Raw genomic sequence first — 17,738 nt, 5'->3', positions numbered from 1 at the left:
GTAGTATTTTCTGTGTCTGTACTTTTTAAAGCCGTGGAGCCCTGTAGTAGTTTGAAAACTTATTAGTTTATTTAGGTTATCCGTTTTCACTTATAAAATTGCTTTCTTGTGCAGATAAAGTATGAAATAATTAAATCAATTTTGGATAACTATCCATCTACTAGCAACTTTTTAGATAGATTGCTTACTTTGCTAGAAAAAGTGATTATTTAATTGAAGATCCATGATGACTGTCCTGTGGAATATATAAAATATTCAGTTACTTTTGAAAATGCTATTATAGAGAATCCAGGCATTGTGGAAATCAAAGACCATAGTGAATTTTCAGAACTACCAATCTGGACATTATTAGTATTGCTTGATTTAGGACATTTTGAGTTGCTGGACAGGAAACATGTTGACAATCATGGGTGATTCCGTTGACATCCTCCATTTCTTTGCATCAAGTAGTTTAAGGGAAATCCATTTAGCACACTTAGTCTTTGTAAGAGGAGTGACTTTGGATAACTACTGAAGGCTGGGGCAGCTGCAGTAGGGAAGGGGAAGATGCACCCTTATGGATATCAGGAGTCAAAGTCAAATTCAGCATGCTTGAGTAACATAAACATTACTTGGGTGTAACCTTCCCTGGGGGCTAGCTTCACTTTACATGGAAAAACATTTTTCTTAATACCAGACTGTGCAAACCCTAAAAGAGTTGGTAATTCATCATAACCCATTGCTCTTCCTGGAAAAAAAAAATGAAAGCTTTATAAATAGTGATTTGAGAAGTAGGTTTATACAGTTGGATCAGGAGACACTTAGAAATACTTAATGATAAGTAGGATATTTAAGTATTGTTCATATATTTTAAAAAAGGTTAGTGACTATACCCTTTCACATAATCTGTGTTGAAAACAGGTTTGCCCTGATTAAAACTGGTTAGTTGTTTCATGGATAGCCTAAGGCTGGCAGTGGAGACCTAATGAAGGGTTTGTTTTGTTAATAATGCCTTATGTTAGAAGTTAGGAAGTATTTTCACATACGTGATTTCATTGCTTTTTACATTTCTTTCAAATTTTTCAAATTTTTAATTTTTGTAGTGATAGGGTCTTGCTCTGTCGCCCAGGCTAGAATGCAGTGGTACGATCTTGGATTACTGCAGCCTCCAACTCCTGGGCTCAAGCAATCCTCCTGCCTCAGCCTCTGGAGTAACTTGCTGGGACTACAGGCATGCACTCCATACCCGGCTAATTAAAAAAATTTTTTTTGTAAAGATGAGATCTCACTATGTTGCCCAGGGTGGTCTCAAACTCCCGGCTTCAAGCCATCCTCCCACCTTGGTCTCCCAAAGTGCTGAGATTAAAGACAAAGAAAATGAGTTTCAGAAAAGTTAAGGCTACACAATAGGGAATGTACACATTTTAGCGCCATTATCTGATTTCTGCAGAACCACACAGCATCACTGAAAAGCTAGAGGGAGGAAGTAAATGTATGTGTGAATTTCCTCAATATTTGAAGTTTTTGAGCAGGAAAATATTAGATTATGTGTTTGTCTCCTACTAAACAGGGACTGTTGTTTCTGTCCCTCTAGAGCCTGGTACACAGTAGGCCTTTAATAAATTTCTGAACAGTTGAGGGCCACCTCCTGTCTCCAAATTATTTTAGGAAATGTATCTGATAGCAATATTCAGAGGGTGTGGAAACTGCTTTTTTGACCGTGCAGAGTTTATACTGTCAGGGGAACAAAGGAGGTGCTTTTGAAAGTTCCTTGATATAGTGAATATTGCTGATGACCACAATTACTATTGGTAATGACCATAACAGTTACGTAACTTGTTGAGTTGTTTGAAGTAATTTAGAGATATGTATCACCAGATCCCAGAGAGATCCGTGGCCGATGCTTCCTGACTTTCCAGAGAGGAAAGCAGAGGTCTGGCCTCCCTGCTCCTAATTCAGTGCATCTCCTGTGCTGATGTAAGTTCTTTTTCATTCACAGACTGAATCCCATTGCCTCCTTAGCAAGTGCTAACGTTAAAAAAAATTGCCGATTCACTTTCCAGTCCATGGTTAAATACAGTATAATGACTGACCAGCTGTATCTTGACTTTTACAGCGGAATTAATATACAAGCGTGTTTGGCTTTACCTGAGAAATTGTTCATAGAAAACCGTTGATTTAAACACATTTTGAATGTGCACAAGGCCTGTGGTGGCAAGTTGTTCGGTAAAGGGAAGAATGCTGACATTTATATGAGTATGAGATCACCTTAGATAGGATTATCTTACGTCTGCAGGCCCTTTGAATAGCTTTGATCTGTATTTGGTAGGATGTTGGTTGGAGACTAAATAGAAAGTATGAACTTGGTAAAACATAGCGAAAGAGCTTCTATTATAGCAAGTGAAAAGTATTTTCAAATGACTTACATGTGTGTATTTGAAAGTAACCAGGAACTTTTTAATTATGAAAAATTCTGTCTTTTCCATATGCTGAAACTTCCTTGAAAACTGTCAACAAGTTGCTGATTCCCCAGTCAGGAAACAGTGAGTGGATGAGTGGTTCTTTGTTGAGGGCGGCTGTTAGTATGCAGGGTTTCAAGCGTGTAGGACCCCAAAAAAGAAACATCATAAATAGCTAACAGGAAAAAAATTGCTTTCCAGCTGTTTCCAGAATTTCATATGTCAATTTGGTTGGTGGTGCAGTCTCAAAGCGACCATTTTCACTTATATTCTTGTCAGCCTCATAAGAGACACATGGTTTACATTGTTAGAGAAAAGCTAATTTTTCTTTGTTCACATGTGTTGCCTCAGACAGCCCATATATGTTTTATATTTGCTAGCTAAATGGCTTCTGATGTAGGCTGTGGCTAAGACAAATAGAATTTTACAGTAACAGTCAGTATTCTGCCCTGCTTGTTTATTTAGCAGCTTTTCATTTTATTATGTTGTTTCTCATGCTTTTCATTTGCTTCTTCCACCCTAAAACCCTCATTGCCTTAGTAAAATTCTGCTGAGCTCCAGGTATGAAATGGGGGGCCTGGGGCTTAGAAGAGAAACTTGTTTCAAACAGACAGCATGTCATGGAAAGAAAAAGGTAGAATATTTGCTAATGATGGGAAAAGGCAAACTGCCTTCTGCCAAGATTTCTTAAAATTTTGAATAGTTTTGTTTCAATAGCAGCTCTTTCAAGAATCTATTCTCTAATTTCTTGGTGTGGAAGACCTGGGGATTCAGTTTCTATGTGTGTGACACTAGTAGTCCAGGGACATCAGAAATTGTACATTTAGACCCAGCTATAGGTCAGACAGTCTGGAGTTGGTCACCGAGGCTGAACCAGCCAAGAACCTAGCATAGCTGGAGGAATCAGGGAAACATGTCCTGGCTCATCTACTCAACTTTTGTCCCCTTTCTCCAAACCCCTGTACCCTCTAGATCAGGGTTTCTCAACAGTGGCTTTATTGACATTTTAGACCAAATAATTCTTTATTGTTAGGATTATACTGTGCATTATAAGATGTTTAGCAGCATCCCTGGCTAGCACTCCTGCCCCAGTCGTGACAATCAAAAATACCGCCAGACCTATCCAAATGTCCCCTGGGGTCAGAGGGTGCATCGATTATCCCCAGTTGAGAACCATTGCTCTAACTGGGTGACTTAACTTGAGCAGATTAACTGCCTCTCCTAATTGGGGGCTGTGGATCAGCAAGAAAACATCGCAGCTGTCAATCACAGGCAGGAGTAGAGCCACAGGAATTGAGGGGGAGGGTGATTCAGAAGGAAGGATGTCTCGGGCCTGCTGATTTAAAAAATCCATCCTTTAAGCTCCCAATTACATTTCTGGTTTTGGCACAAAATTTGAAATATTTTCGTTTGCTGTTCTGACCAAGCAACTACTTAATAAAAGCTAAGATGTGCTCTTCTAATTGTTTATAAACTTATTTAATACACTAACCCTATGATGCATGTCGGTATTATTATCATCCCCATTTTACAGATGGAGAAACTGAAGCACAGAGGGGTTAGATGAGCTGCCTAACTGCTAGCAGAAGGCAAAGCTAGGATTCACATCCATGTCATCTTACTCCAGAGTCCAGGCCCCTAAGCACAAGGCTAGGTCTGCTCTTATAGGAGCTTGTTACTCCTATTACCAGAGATGAGCTAGATAGGATTAAAGTCTTCCATATGCTACACAGCTATTTATTCTATGGATCAAACACTTTTTTTTTTTTTTTTTTTTTTGAGACAGTCTCACTCTGTCGCCCAGGCTGGAGTGCAGTGGCGCAATCTTGGCTCACTGCAACCTCCGCCTCCTGGATTCAAGCGATTCTCCTGCCTCAGTCTCCCAAGTAGCTGGGATTACTGGGGTCCACCACCACACCCAGCTAATTTTTGTATTTTTAGTAGAGACAGGTTTTGCCATGCTGGCCAGGCTGATCTTGAACTCCTGACCTCAGGTGATCCACCCACCTCGTCCTCCCAAAGTGCTGGGATTACAGGCATGAGCCACCGCACCTGGCCTGATCAAATATTCTTATAGCGCTTACTAAGGATGTGTTGGTTATCAATTCATTGCCTCTTGCTTCCAAATCCACTCTTTATTGTGCTGCTTGTGATACTAGAGCTGGACCCTGTAAACACTTCTCTCTCACCAGCTGGCATGATGTTAAGCTTTGTCACTGGTGGGACACTGCAGAAGGGCCCTTTTCTTCCGGGTTCAGGGTGCATCCCAGGTCTTGCTGCTGCAGTGCTTGGTCCCAGTGTGGAATATCCAGTGGCTTTCACCCTCAGCAAGCACTGCCTTGTGCAGCTTCCTGTTGGGTGGGTCTCCCTGCTGGCTCCACAGACAATTCAACAACACCCCTGTGTGTGGTTTCCAGGTGAGTTTTGCTGGTGTTCCAGCTGGAGTCCCAGCAGGTTTAATGGCACCCCTGCAGGTGTATTCCTGGTGAATCTGAGTGGCTTCCAGCTTGCCAGCCCCAGCCTGCAACACCTCAGCGAGCTGCTGCGCCCTCCAGTGGCCACAGCCGCACCCTCTCCAACAAGGCCGAATGTCAAGCTTGTTCCTTTCTTGGGTACTCTGTCTCGCCTCTAGTAGTGACTAGTCCCTGTATCAGCTATTCCTGTTGTCTTCAGAGTTCTTACCCTTTAGTAGCTAATCTCCTGTTACTAGTTATTTCTGTCGATCTATCTTCCCCACATACATTGATAAAGCTTCCCTAGCAAATTACTCTGTGGTTACTGTCTCCTGCCTGGAATCTATATAAAGTGCCAGGCATTATTCCAAATGCTTTGCAAATATTAAGTATTCAATCCTCATAACAACTCTGTGAGGTAGTTCCAGTTACCTGCCCCATTCACCCATCGAGAAAACCAAGGTAAGGAGATGTTGAGAAACGTACCCAGGTTTACACAGCCAGGAGGTGGTGGAGCTAGCGCTTGAATCCAGACAGGTGGCTTTGAGGGTCGGTTACTTCAGCTGCTCTGTTCTCTCCTCCTATTTTCTCTAGGATTGTTTTACTGGGTTACTTTGCACAAGCCATTTAGACTCCAGAATTTTCTGGAGATATTGGAGTTGGTCACCTGTTCATATCTTCTCTCTCTTTTAATCAGTGTTCATCGAGTGCCTACTATATGTCAGGTGTTGGCAGAGGACTAACGATGTTATTGGCTAACTTGTTACACAATAATGGTAATTTACAGAAAGTGGGTTCTTTCAAAGGACTAGGAACAATTAAATCAAATTCAAATCTAAGTATCTGAAGTTAAAAACAGGATAGCTGGGCGTGATGGTTCAAGCCTGTAATCCCAGCACTTTGGGAGGCCTAGGTGGGCAGACTGCCTGAGCTCAGGAGTTCAAGACCAGCCTGGACACCATGGCGAAACCCCATCTCTACTAAAAATACAAAAATTAGTCAGGTGTGGTGGCATGCATCTCTAGTCCCAGTTACTTGGGAGGCTGAGGCTGGAGAATCGCTTGAGCCCAGGAGGTGGAGGCTGCAGTGAGCTGTGATTGCACCACTGCACTCCAGCCTGGGTTACAGAATAAAATCCTATCTCACACACCAAAAAAAAAGAAAAAAAAAAAAAAAAAAGGATACTTTTTTTTTTTTGACAGGGAGCACTTTTTACACTGCTATTTTCTGTAGAAGTTCTTTGGCCATTGTCACAGTCGTGCTTCTGAACTATTTTTTTTTTTTTTTTGCCAGAAGTCTACATAATTTCTCAGACAAATTTGCTTTAGAATATACTCATTATTCTGCAAAAGTTGTTTGTGGCAATTCTTTCTACAAAACTGGAACTTACTGGCAGTCCCAGAAGCTTCTCTGAACTGTGGGAAAAAACAGAGTTCTCAGACAAAGGGACTTCTGATAATTAATCATTAATGTGTAAGAACCTTGAGTGATGAGAGCAGCATTCTGTATTTCTCAGATAGACTAGATTCAGACCAGAATGCCTTTGCCTGCCAGGCTGCTATAATGAGATTAAACACTGGGCTTGGCCAGCTGAGCAGCCTCCCAGGACTGGGGACCTGGTTCTTTGAAACTAAGAATAAATACAAAACTTTGTTAGAATTTATTAAAGAAGCAAAAAGATTTTTTAAATCCTCATAATGGATTGTAAAGAATAGTATTTAAATTACGTTTCAAGTTCTTAGCTAAGTAACAAGAGAATCACTGGGACTTCGCAACTCTTCATAATTTTCTCACAAAATCAGAGCAATTGAGATGGCTCAGTACTTTCAAGGAAATGCTGGAACAATGTATTAGGTGAATTGCTTTTTTTCCTTTTTTTTTTTTTTTTTTTTTGGTCTTTTGCTATTTTATAGTTTGCTTAAGAAACTTAAGAACAAGTGACTGGGGCCGGGCGCGGTGGCTCACGCCTGTAATCCCAGCACTTGGGAGGCCGAGGGGGGTGGATCACGAGGTCAGGAGATCAAAACCGTCCTGGCTAACACGGTGAAACCCTGTATCTACTAAAAATACAAAAAATTAGCCAGGCGTGGTGGCGGGCGCCTGTAGTCCCAGCTCCTCGGGAGGCTGAGGCAGGAGAATGGCGTGAACCCGGGAGGCGGAGCTTGCAGTGAGCCGAGATCGCGCGACTGCATTCCAGCCTGGGCAACAGAGCGAGACTCCATCTCAAAAAACAAGTACAGCAAAAAAGGGTGCCGTTACATAGGTCATTGGATGCTATCACTGGAATGTCTGTTGAGAAATAAACGTTTTACCATCTGTAGACACATGAGGGCGCTTTAAGCAGGCAGCGTGGGACGCAGCGTGCAAAGGGAGGGAGGGAGAAAGCTTTGTCAAAGGTAGCCTGAAATTCAGGCATCTCCCTATCTGGTTGCGGACCTGTGCCTGCGTGGGGGTGGGGAGCACCGAATTGGTTTAAGAACTGCGCAGGCCCTTGATCCCCACTTCTCATGGTGAAATTAAGTTTGAGGTTCAAATCAAGGCTTTCAGAGAATCAGAATTTCCAAATCTGTTACTCTGGCAAAAAACTGCTTTTAATCTGGTAACGTTTCCCATTAACCTCATTTGATGTCCTTCCCTAAGAATGTTTAATTAGAATCTCCTTTTCTGATGCCAGCAGAATTGAACTGCTTGCGAACTGAGCTTTAAATTGGACATGTTGTGTTTCTAGTCCTCCACTGAGGGTGAATTTTGCAGCAATTTGCGTTTAACTTTGTGTCTTGCTGCATTAAGCACTTCTAGAATAGGATCAACAGGACAGAGCTGGAGTATGCAGAGATTCTCAAAAGAAACGTAAATTTGGAATGTAATTGGGAACCCAACAGGGAGGTGTGGATTTCACGGATGAAGTCTTGGTGGAAGATCTAAGTGCCACAATGTGAGTTTGAAGTTATTCGATCTTCATAAGTATTAAACTATTTTAACCTCTACTAGGCAAATGTTTAAGAGAATAATCTGTTCTTCTGACTACTGTGCATTAAGTAGAGAGATTAGAGTTTAAAACACTTTAAATGAATGGCAGAATAGGACTCAGTTCTCTAGGATCACACCAATAGTTCCACCAGACAGATGAAAATATGTAATATAGTGTTTAAGTGGCCTGACATTGGCACTAAAATATTGAAATTACTGTTTCAAAAATGCAAATTAATAAATGCTTACATGCCCAGGGTCTATAAGAAAGGCAAAAACCAGCCAGGCGAGGTGGCTCATGCCTGTAATTCTAACACTTTGGGAGGCCAAAGCAGGAAGATCACTTGAGCTCAGGAGTTCGAGACCAGTCTGGGCACCAGAGTGAGACCTCGTTTCTACTAAAAATTTAAAAAATTAGGGACATTGTGGTGCACACCTGTAGTCCCCGCAACTTGGGAGGCTGAGGATGGCTTGAGCCCAGGAGTTCAAGGCTATAGTGAGCCATGATCATGCACTCCAGCCTAGGTGACAGAGCAAGACCTTGTCTCAAAAAAAAAAAAAAAAAAAAAAAAAAAAAAAGGAAAAAATATTGGAAAAAATGTAATCAGGTCTGAGCACTTTTTAGCATTCTTTTGTTTCTTTTCAGTGACATGGGAGTGTTTGCTCTGTGCTCAGGAATATGTTTGGGCTTTCTTAACCCTGAGGGAGTGAGTCAAGGTCAAGAGTGGTTGGGTTCAACTCTGACAAAGGCAGGTGCACTCCTGACCTGGCAAATTCATTTTTTTCCCTGTTCCAAGAATTACTTGACTCATCTTTAAAGCGGTCACATTTACACTGACATTTTTCAGTGGTGAGCAAAATCTTGCTACATAAAAAACTGTGCAAAATCCTTCTGTCTTGTAATATATAAATTCAGGGCCTCAGATGGGGTAAACAGGGCCTACAGTGCTGAACATTTATCTTTCTTATTTGAACGAACAACTCTTCCTTCCTTCCTGGAATGTGACTTAACATTTAGAATTCCTATTAAATCTCTGGGTACACCCAGAGACCTCAGAAAGCTCTCTACAGAGACAGCAAACATCCTCATGTACTTGGCAAAAGAAGAAACAGATGCTTGCGTGGCTTGCAGGCTCAGCTGCTCAGGGCCGCTCTGTGGAAGAGAACCAGTGAACCTGGGTTGCCAGAAAAAATGTTAATGTTGAGCTGAGAATAAGCATTTGCACTTGTGAGTAGTCAACAAATATGTAGGACACGTGAGTGTAATGCAAGCGGCACCCAAACTGGACTGCCCTGTAGTCAAAGTTAGGGGAACTGGGGCTATTTGGGGTTTGGGCCATCGGGTATCCATTTTCCCTTTCTGAGAAGTACCCCTTCTCCATCTAGCTCAGGAACTCTGAGAAGATGGCCACACCCCGGCTCCAGGGGTGGGCTCTAATTAGTCTATGCAAATTAGTTCATCCCATTCACTTCTCTCCCCGCTTTCATGACTGGTTTAAGAGACAGGCCTACCAGCAATGGTATGTAAGACCTTTGCTGGGATTTCTGAGAAAGACACTTGCTCCATGTAGAAGCTACTAGGATAACTTCTCTCCTCTGGACAGTGTGGAGAATAGACTTGAGTCTTAAGAGCATGGCGGCCCTTTGCCACCATTCTGAATGCAATGTCAACCCAAGGAGGAAAGGAGAGCTAAGATAATCAAGAGATGGGAGCCGGCCGGGTGCCGTGGCTCATGCCTGTAATCCCAGCAGTTTGGGAGGCCAAAGCGGGTGGATCACCTGAGGTCAGGGGTTCAAGACCAGCTTGGACAACATGGTGAAATCCTGTCTCTATTAATAATATAAAAATTAGCCGGGCTTGGTGGCTCACGCCTGTAATCCCAGCTACTCGGAAGGCCAAGGCAGGAGAATGGCTTGAACCCAGGAAGTGGAGGTTGCAGTGAGCTGAGATCACGCCATTGCACTCCACCTGGGTGACAAAGCAAGACTGTCTCAAAAAAAAAAAAAAAAAAAAAAAAAAAAAAAAAGAGTTGGGAGCTGAAATCCTGATCAAATTGGACCAACTGGACTTTTCACTCACTGAACCAATAAATTCTTATTGTTGAAGCTAGGCTCAGCTGAGGTTTGTGGTACTTGCAACCAATGTTTCCAACTGCCCAGCTGCCACATGGTGTGTCTAAGACGATCAGGGTGCATATCCATATACTTGTGTAACCTAATTGAAAGGGCATATATATATATATATATATATATATATATATATATATTTTTTTTTTTTTCCAGAAAGAGTACTTGTCTCAACAGAAACAGTATTTATTGTACAGAGCTTTGCACCACAACCTCTAGTCTCTAAAGTTTTTTTGAAAGCACTGAACAGTACATTCAATAACCAGGTGGGTATCAATAAAAGAAACTAGCCAGGTGTCAAATGCAGCATATTTTAATTTGTTTCAAATAAAGCAATATATGTATATATATTTTTTCAGAAAAACACCAGATGTTAAATTCTACAAAAGCGCATGTGTCCTCAGCAGATCATGTTTGTCTGATTATTAAGAATTCTTTTTTGTAACATTAACTCTCTAAAGACAATCAACGGACTGACATCACTGCTACAACATAGGTTGCTAACTGAGCCTCTGATCTTCAGCCACATCTTGATTTTCCTAACAATGAGTAAATACTGCCTGGCTAAAATGCTGCAAAGTCTTGATGAGAGAAAGCATCAACAGATCAAGCAAAGCCATGAAAATTATGAAGCAAGCTAGAGCTGATTATTAGAATTAGTAAAAATGATTAAGAGAGGATGACACAACCATACAGGATTTGTATATTCTGATTGACACTCTTTTGGCAGCGAATTGGGTCAGCACCTCGGGCAGGGAACCAAAACTGAGTGAAAACTGCTCTTTTTCCTCCTAGCTCAGGCCACCAACGTCACAGCCGGGACTGAGAGAACTGCTGCATCTGTGGAAACTTCTATTCTCGTGGGGCAGAGATTGCACTGTGAAACCCTACCGACACTACCCCGGAAGGGCCTGGCCTCCGAGGTGTCTGCAGCGTGCTGCCTTCGCCGGGGCTTTTCAGAATGGGCCGGGGCCTCGGGGGTCTTCATCCCCAAGGAGGCCTCTTGATTTTTGGCACCGCCTTTGTTTTTGGGCCGGAAGCCGTTGTGCGGCTGTCTTCTGTGTTCGTGGCGGCCGTTGCCCTTTCCCAGTGGCTCGGCTTCATTCCCACTGCCCTGCGACTTGGCAGGCCCATTTAGCCTGCTGTTATGATACTGTGGATTAAATCTCCGTCTTTGGTTAGAAGATCCGTTCTACCAAAAAAGAAAAGAGGTAAGTATCAGATGCCAGCAAGCCACTGATGACACCAGTAGACATCAGGGAAACCAAATCTCTAAGCCACAGGTAAGCATTTTTTTTTTTTTTTTTTAATACACCAGAAGAATCAGAAAACATGAATGAAGAAGATGAGGTCAGGCAGATAAAATTATTAATCCTAAAAGAATAGTGGACTGTTTTGTAAATGGAACTGGAAGAAAATGATGTTGAAAGAGAGGTTACAGAAGCGTAAGACAGACAATTCAAAAACTGGGTCAAATAAAATTCATAAAGATGGTTAAACTATAGCAGAATAAAACAGAAGCCAGGAGCAGAGTAATGATGATCCTCTACTATGGAGATTTTGGAGACATTCTGTAGAGACTGAGAAGGACAGGAGGCACAGAAATTGTACACAGAAAAAGGGCAGGGCCCCTGGCCAAGACCCATTCTCAAGCCCGAAGTGAGAACTTTACATTCCTGTTTTTCTGCTCAAATGTTGCCTTTTCCAAAACCACCCCTGGCCCACCCCACCCCCCCATCCTGTACCCATAAAAATCCCAGGCTCCACTGGCACAGAGCAGAGAAGAGGAGAAGCAGCTGCACGTCGGAGACTGCAGTCTGAGTCGGAGAGCAGCAGCTTGACTTTAGCGGGACTGCCTGATGGCAGGACTTGAGGGGAAGAATACGTTCCCACTCCATCCCCATTTTCCAGCTCTCCCTCCTGCTGATAGCCACTTTGATTGGCAATAAAATCCCCTGTGTTTACTATCCTTCAATTTGTTCATATGACCTGATTTTTCATGGATGCTAGACAAGAGCTCAGGATACAGAAAAGTGTCACACTGACCCTCTGCCTTCATGAAAAAGTAGGTCTATTGAGCTGTTAAACACTTAAGCCGTCCTTGGACTGCAAAGCTAAAAGAGCATTGTAACGCCCGCCCTCTGGGGCTCCAGGGGTCACGGGTACCACCCTAGGCGCTGCTGTGGGACTGCATGGAGTTTTGATCCTGCCGGCGCCCAAAAGTGCTTGCTCTAGCTCCTGCACCTGCTCACCTGCATGCTCGCCCTCCCCCGAGGGGTTGAGAGCTTCAGGCTGAGAAAGTGAGGCACCCTTGTTGCGAGGCCTGCGCAGGGGTCAAGGAAAATTTCCTGTTCAAAACCATGCATAGGAATTCTAATTACGTAAGTGAAGAAAAAGTAAAATTCTGTAACTTTTCTTCTCTAAAGTAGCTTTTCTAATTTATTTCAAAACAAATATCTTTATAGTTCAGAAATACTATCTTGGACAAATATAGGGGTGATGTGTATCTGGCAGGTCTTGGTGGCATGCAGAAATAAGGTGTATTTTCACAGAGGTAATTCATTGTTTTTCTAAACTTTCTGCAGTTATAAGCAAAGAAATTTTGAAGCCTCTATTAAAAAATCATTCCTTCAACACATCACTGACCAGGAATGTAAATGGATGAGTAGTAAGGACGCAATGGATTAAGCTCCTGTACAAGGGAAAGATTTCTGAACTCCTCGAGGTCAGTAATAGCCAACACTCATTGAGTGCTTACCATGAACTGAATGGGGTTCCTCACCATGCACTACCTCATTTAACATCAGAATCACCCTTTAAGATAGTTGCTATTATGTGCTTCATTTTATAGATGAGGATAAGGAGTTTCAGGGATTTGCCCAAGGTCTATCTATAGTTGGGAAATGGTGGAGCTATTCCCACTTTATATACTGTTTCCTGACAAGACTCTTAAGTTGTAACATAAATATAAACCTTTTTTGAAAATCAAACCTCTTACGAAAACATGAAATTTTATGAGTTACAAATATATAAGGTTCTTCATTTGTGCACTGTGACTGGATGGTATAGGTTTAGGGCAGACCAACTCCCAATAATTCAGAGCCTAGAGCAAGAGTACAAATGTAGGTCCATATATCTGTTAAAGGCAAATAAATCTTGGGGCCCCCAAATCACTAAGCTGAAGGGAAGAGTCAAGCTGGGAACTGCTTAGGGCAAACCTGGCTCCCATTCTATTCAAAGTCACCCCTCTGCTCACTGACATAAATGCATATCTGATTTTCTCATTTGGAGAGGCTAATCAGAAACTCAAAAGAATACAACCATCTGTCTTTTATCTACCTAAGACCTGGAAGGCCCCTCCTTGCTTCCAGTTGTCCGCCTTTGCCTCCAGTAGTCCCACCTTTCCGGACTGAACTGATGTTCACCTTACACAAATGGATTGATGTCTCATGTCTCCCTAAAATGTACAAAATCAAGCTGTGCCCCACCACCTTGGGCACATGTCATCAGGACCTTCTGAGGCTGTGTCATGGGTGCATGTCCTCAACCTTGGCAAGATAAACTTTCTAAGTTATCTGAGACCTGTCTTAGATTTTTGGGGTTCACACACCATATATCTGAATACTGTCTTTTCCTATCTCTGGCTCCATCCCACATTGTAAGGGGGCCTTGCACACACAAATGTGGACATTCCAGCCTGCACACCTAAGCATCGCCTCCACTCCCACCCTTCAGGCGGACAGTTGTGAAAACTGGCAGTGTCGTTCATCTTCAAGATGATGTATACAGGAAAGTGGTCCAGGCAGATCCTGTGAGCAGGCTTGGGCCCACTTGGGAAGAGTAACCCAGGATCTCGAGTACTGACTGGCAGCATGCTTCAGAACAAAGAGTGTAGATTCCAGTGGCCCTGTCTCCTTGGTCTCTCTGATTCCTTACTCTGTAGAGAGGGCCATGGCTGTGGGAGGGTCAAGAAGGTTACTTGAAAACACAGGGCCCAGTCCAAGGGCCCTTCTTACCTGGGTCTACAGTGTTCTGACTTAGATATTTGAGTGGATTTCAACTTAAATGAGCCATTACCTAAATTGCTAAACCAGAAAACTGAAGAAGTATCTACATAGATAGTACTTAATCTGGCCTCCTTTGTTTTTAAAGAAATTATGAAAAAGGGAAACTCTTAGACTAAATTTTAGACTTAATTATTAGCATGGTATTTAATAATGAACAGAGAGGCCAGGCATGGTGGCTCATGCCTGTTATCTCAGCACTTTGGGAGGCTGAAGCAGGTGGATCACTTGAGCCCAGAAATTTGACAGCAACATGACAAAACCCCATCTCTACAAAAATTATACAAAAAAATTTAGTCAGGCGTGGTGGCACGTGCCTGTAGTCCTAGCTACCCTGCAGGCTGAGCCTGGTGGATTGTTTGAGCCCAGGAGGTTGAGGCTGCAGTGGGCCGAGATTGTGCCAAAAAAAAAAAAAAAAAAGAACAAAAACTGTGAAGATACATTTAGACTACAAGTAAAAACAGATTTGATTATGATCTTTAACTAATGAGATTATAACATGCTCCTTGTCAAAGTGCTATCTTAAAGCTCATGAAGACTTCAGGGCCTGAGAAAACACCTGTCAATATCATTAATAAGAATTCTCAAAGGCTGAGACAGCAAAACCCAACAAGACACCTGTTAGAAAACCAGCATTTTAAAAGACTTACAAAAAAAAAAAAAAAAAAGAAAGACATTTTCTTGGAGATGATAAAAGGTATCTTAGGTTCCTTTTTTTTTTTTTTTTTTTTTTTTGAGATGGAGTCTCACTTTGTTGCCCAGGCTGGAGGGCAGTGGTGCGATCTTGGCTCACTGCAACCTCCGCCTCCTGGGTTGAAGCAATTCTCCTGCCTCAGCCTCCTGAGTAACTGGGATTACAGGCACCTGCCACCATGCCTGGCTAAATTTTGTGTTTTTAGTAGAGACGGGGTTTCACCATGTTGGCCAGGCTGGTCTCAAACTCCTGACCTCAAGTGATCTGCCCACCTTGGCCTCCCAAAGTGCTGGGATTACAGCAGTAAGCCACTGCACCTGGCAGATCCCAATTTTTTGTTAATTCTCTAAGGGTAAGGGGGAAATCACCTCCAAAAGATATAGTGGAGAAGCAGAAGGAGAGAAGGAAGATTGTTCTTTGGACACTTGTGTCTTTAGACGTCATAGTAGATAAGAATGAAGAATGCCATTTTGAAATGTAGTCTCCTTACTGAAATCCCAAGAGAAGAGAAGATTGCACTAACTTTAGCCTCCTATTGATCAGCTAAACATAAGTGGGGATTAAAATATCTTAAAAAACAAATGCCAGATTTCCTCTCATTAGTAGTTTCAGTGGCCAGGTTCCAAATCTTGTTCCCGAGTCTCTGTGGGTCCCTTCCACATGTGGGCTGGTTTCAGGGCCCCAGGGATGGTGGCAGTCCTAGCCATGAGAAGAGCCGTGTCACTTGGGTGGACTCTGCTCACGCAGTCAAGAGTGTACGCAGGCCACTTCCTCCACGTGGGAAAGCACCTGGGGGCCATGGATGAGAGCGACCAGGGGAGTTCCCAAGAGGCCAGCTGGGCAGTGCTGCTGGGTGGGGAGTGGGTGAGGGCAGGTGGCGGGAGCCTGAGTGTGACCCCAGGAGGCCCAGAATCCAGCAGTTGCTGTTTTCTTCCTCTGGAAACAGGGTTGTTTTTTTTCTCCCCCACTGGCACCCTGCACCAGTGTCTGCTTACCTGCTTGTTGGCCGGCATGGCCTGGTGAGAGGGGTCGGCGGTGCTGGGGAGACTGCTCACCATTTTGGGGTTTGCCGCTTTGCCTTCAGAGAGCTTATTGTGAGTGGATGATTTTCGGGAAAAGTTACTCTGTTTCCCAGAGGTTGCTGCATGCGCATTCAGCAGAGGCAGCAGGGAGCTGCAGGGAGTTCTTGAGGAATAGCTATTCTTTGGATGTGTAACTGCAATAAGAAAGTGCTCAGTGTTACGAGCTGCACCTCCAACACTGCTGCCGCAGTAACCCATTAGGAAGCGCTAGAAGATGAAGAAACTGGCCAGGAACTCCACAAAAACATTAAAAAGTTTTCTTTTGAAAGATGTTATTTGAAAGGGCATCTTGGTGCTTAAGAGAACAACCAAATTTCTCTTGTGGGAATCACTGAACTGTGTTACAGCATAATCATCCAAGTTGGGAGACATTTGTAGGAAATAAGACATATCTGAGCAACTTAAATATTATTCTTTAGGTCAAGAACCACCAAGGGAAAAGAGATAATGAAACCTCAAGGTTCCCTCTCTGGCCCTGTCTGCAAATGCACTCTGCCTCATAGAGTCCCCATTACCAAACCTGTTCTCACCTCCCTGATCAGTTCCCTGGACCAACTGGTACTGCAGACACAGAAAGATTGGGAGCTATGCGGACACTCTGGCCTGTCAGATCCACGATGTTCTGAGAGCTTGGGAATGGGGTGATGTTGGATGTTAGGAATTCTGTTACTCTGGGTCATGCATATCCCCCAAACACAGGGCCAGGCCCGCCAGCCCCTAAGACATCTTGTATATTTCATTAGTGCTCCATTTTCCCACCTTTAATCAGCCCCGTTTTCTGCAGCCTCACTGCAGATGTGCACCACTTCCAAGGTTACAGGCAAGGCAGGCTGATCAGGCAGACACCCATCAGAGCTCAGGGCTCAGGGCTCAGGCAGGTCTGCTCAGCGTTTATTATGACCATTCCTGCTGGTTTTGAAAGTGGTGGTTTCTGCTGGGATGATTTCTATGTGATTACACTGAATCGGAACTGGAGGGAATCAATTCAAGGATAAAGCCACAGCTTCCCTCTCACAGTTCACCATAATCTGACTGCCAGCTAGACCTTTCTTTGAGGCTTAAAACTGTCACCAATTTTTGAAAGCAATTTTGTCTGCTCCCTTTGTTGGATCAGATTTAATCCCAGGGTTCTGCTAGAGGATTAGGCGGGACCAATAGGAATCACAATACAGGAGAAATGGAAAGGCCAGGGACGCATCCCCAGTCCCTTCAGTGTATTGGGAAGGTGTGACAGCAAGCTGGGGCTGTCCAAATGTGACCAGGGGATTTCTGTGGCTCCTGTGCTCACCAGATTCAGTTTCATGGGGTCATTATTGTCTGCAGATCAGGGACCACTATTTCTGGTTCAGTACCTGTGGGTTCTCAATGTGCTCTCAACAAAGCTGAGAAGGAAGGGCCTTTGGATGATTACAGTGTCTGTCTTTCAGAATGGACACCTGGAATTTGGTAAGGGACCATTTCTCCCACTAGATGGCACTTGAAGTGCTCAGGAGGAAAGGAGGTGAAGGGGCACCTCTCCATTGCCCCTGAGATGGGTGACAGGTCATCACTCAGCATCACTGTCTTGCTCATTGAGGGCTGAAGTGGAAAGGAGGGTGGGCAGTTCCCTTTTTTAGAGGTGGGGCAAAAGCTGGGGATAGAGAATGGCAAATAGGTAGATTCTTTCATAAGGAAGAGTACAGGGGGGAACAATAATTTTTAAAAATGCAGTCAGAAAATCAAATAATTGGCAAGGATGTGTGGACAAGGATGCTCGCAGCAGTGTTATTTAATTAATTAATCTATTTTTTGAGATGGGAGTCTCGCTCTGTCACCCAGGCTGGAGTGCAATGGTGCAATCTCCACTGACTGCAATCTCTGATTCCCAGGTCCAGGTTCAAGTGATTCTCCTGCCTCAGCCTCCCAAGTAG

The 17,738-nt window shown here is 43.4% G+C and overlaps 1 protein-coding gene across 4 annotated transcripts in view; it reads right to left on the bottom strand.

The window, feature by feature from the left end:
* Positions 1 to 10,285: 10,285 nt before the first annotated feature.
* SPATS2L (spermatogenesis associated serine rich 2 like) overlaps positions 10,286 to 17,738 on the bottom strand; it is a 172,753-nt gene continuing 165,300 nt past the window's right edge. For all 4 annotated transcript variants that reach the window (XM_024243635.3, XM_024243636.3, XM_024243634.3 and 1 more), the window contains 2 exons: positions 15,742 to 15,962; positions 10,286 to 11,180 (listed from right to left, as the gene is read on the bottom strand). In XM_024243635.3, the coding sequence (XP_024099403.1) occupies positions 10,785 to 11,180; positions 15,742 to 15,962 (617 nt within the window). In that variant the 3' untranslated portion in view covers positions 10,286 to 10,784. The remainder of the gene's footprint in view (positions 11,181 to 15,741; positions 15,963 to 17,738) is intronic.

Source organism: Pongo abelii, chromosome 11 (assembly GCF_028885655.2).
Source record: "Pongo abelii isolate AG06213 chromosome 11, NHGRI_mPonAbe1-v2.0_pri, whole genome shotgun sequence".
NCBI lineage: Eukaryota > Metazoa > Chordata > Mammalia > Primates > Hominidae > Pongo > Pongo abelii.
This window is presented reverse-complemented; position numbering and strand designations above follow the sequence as displayed.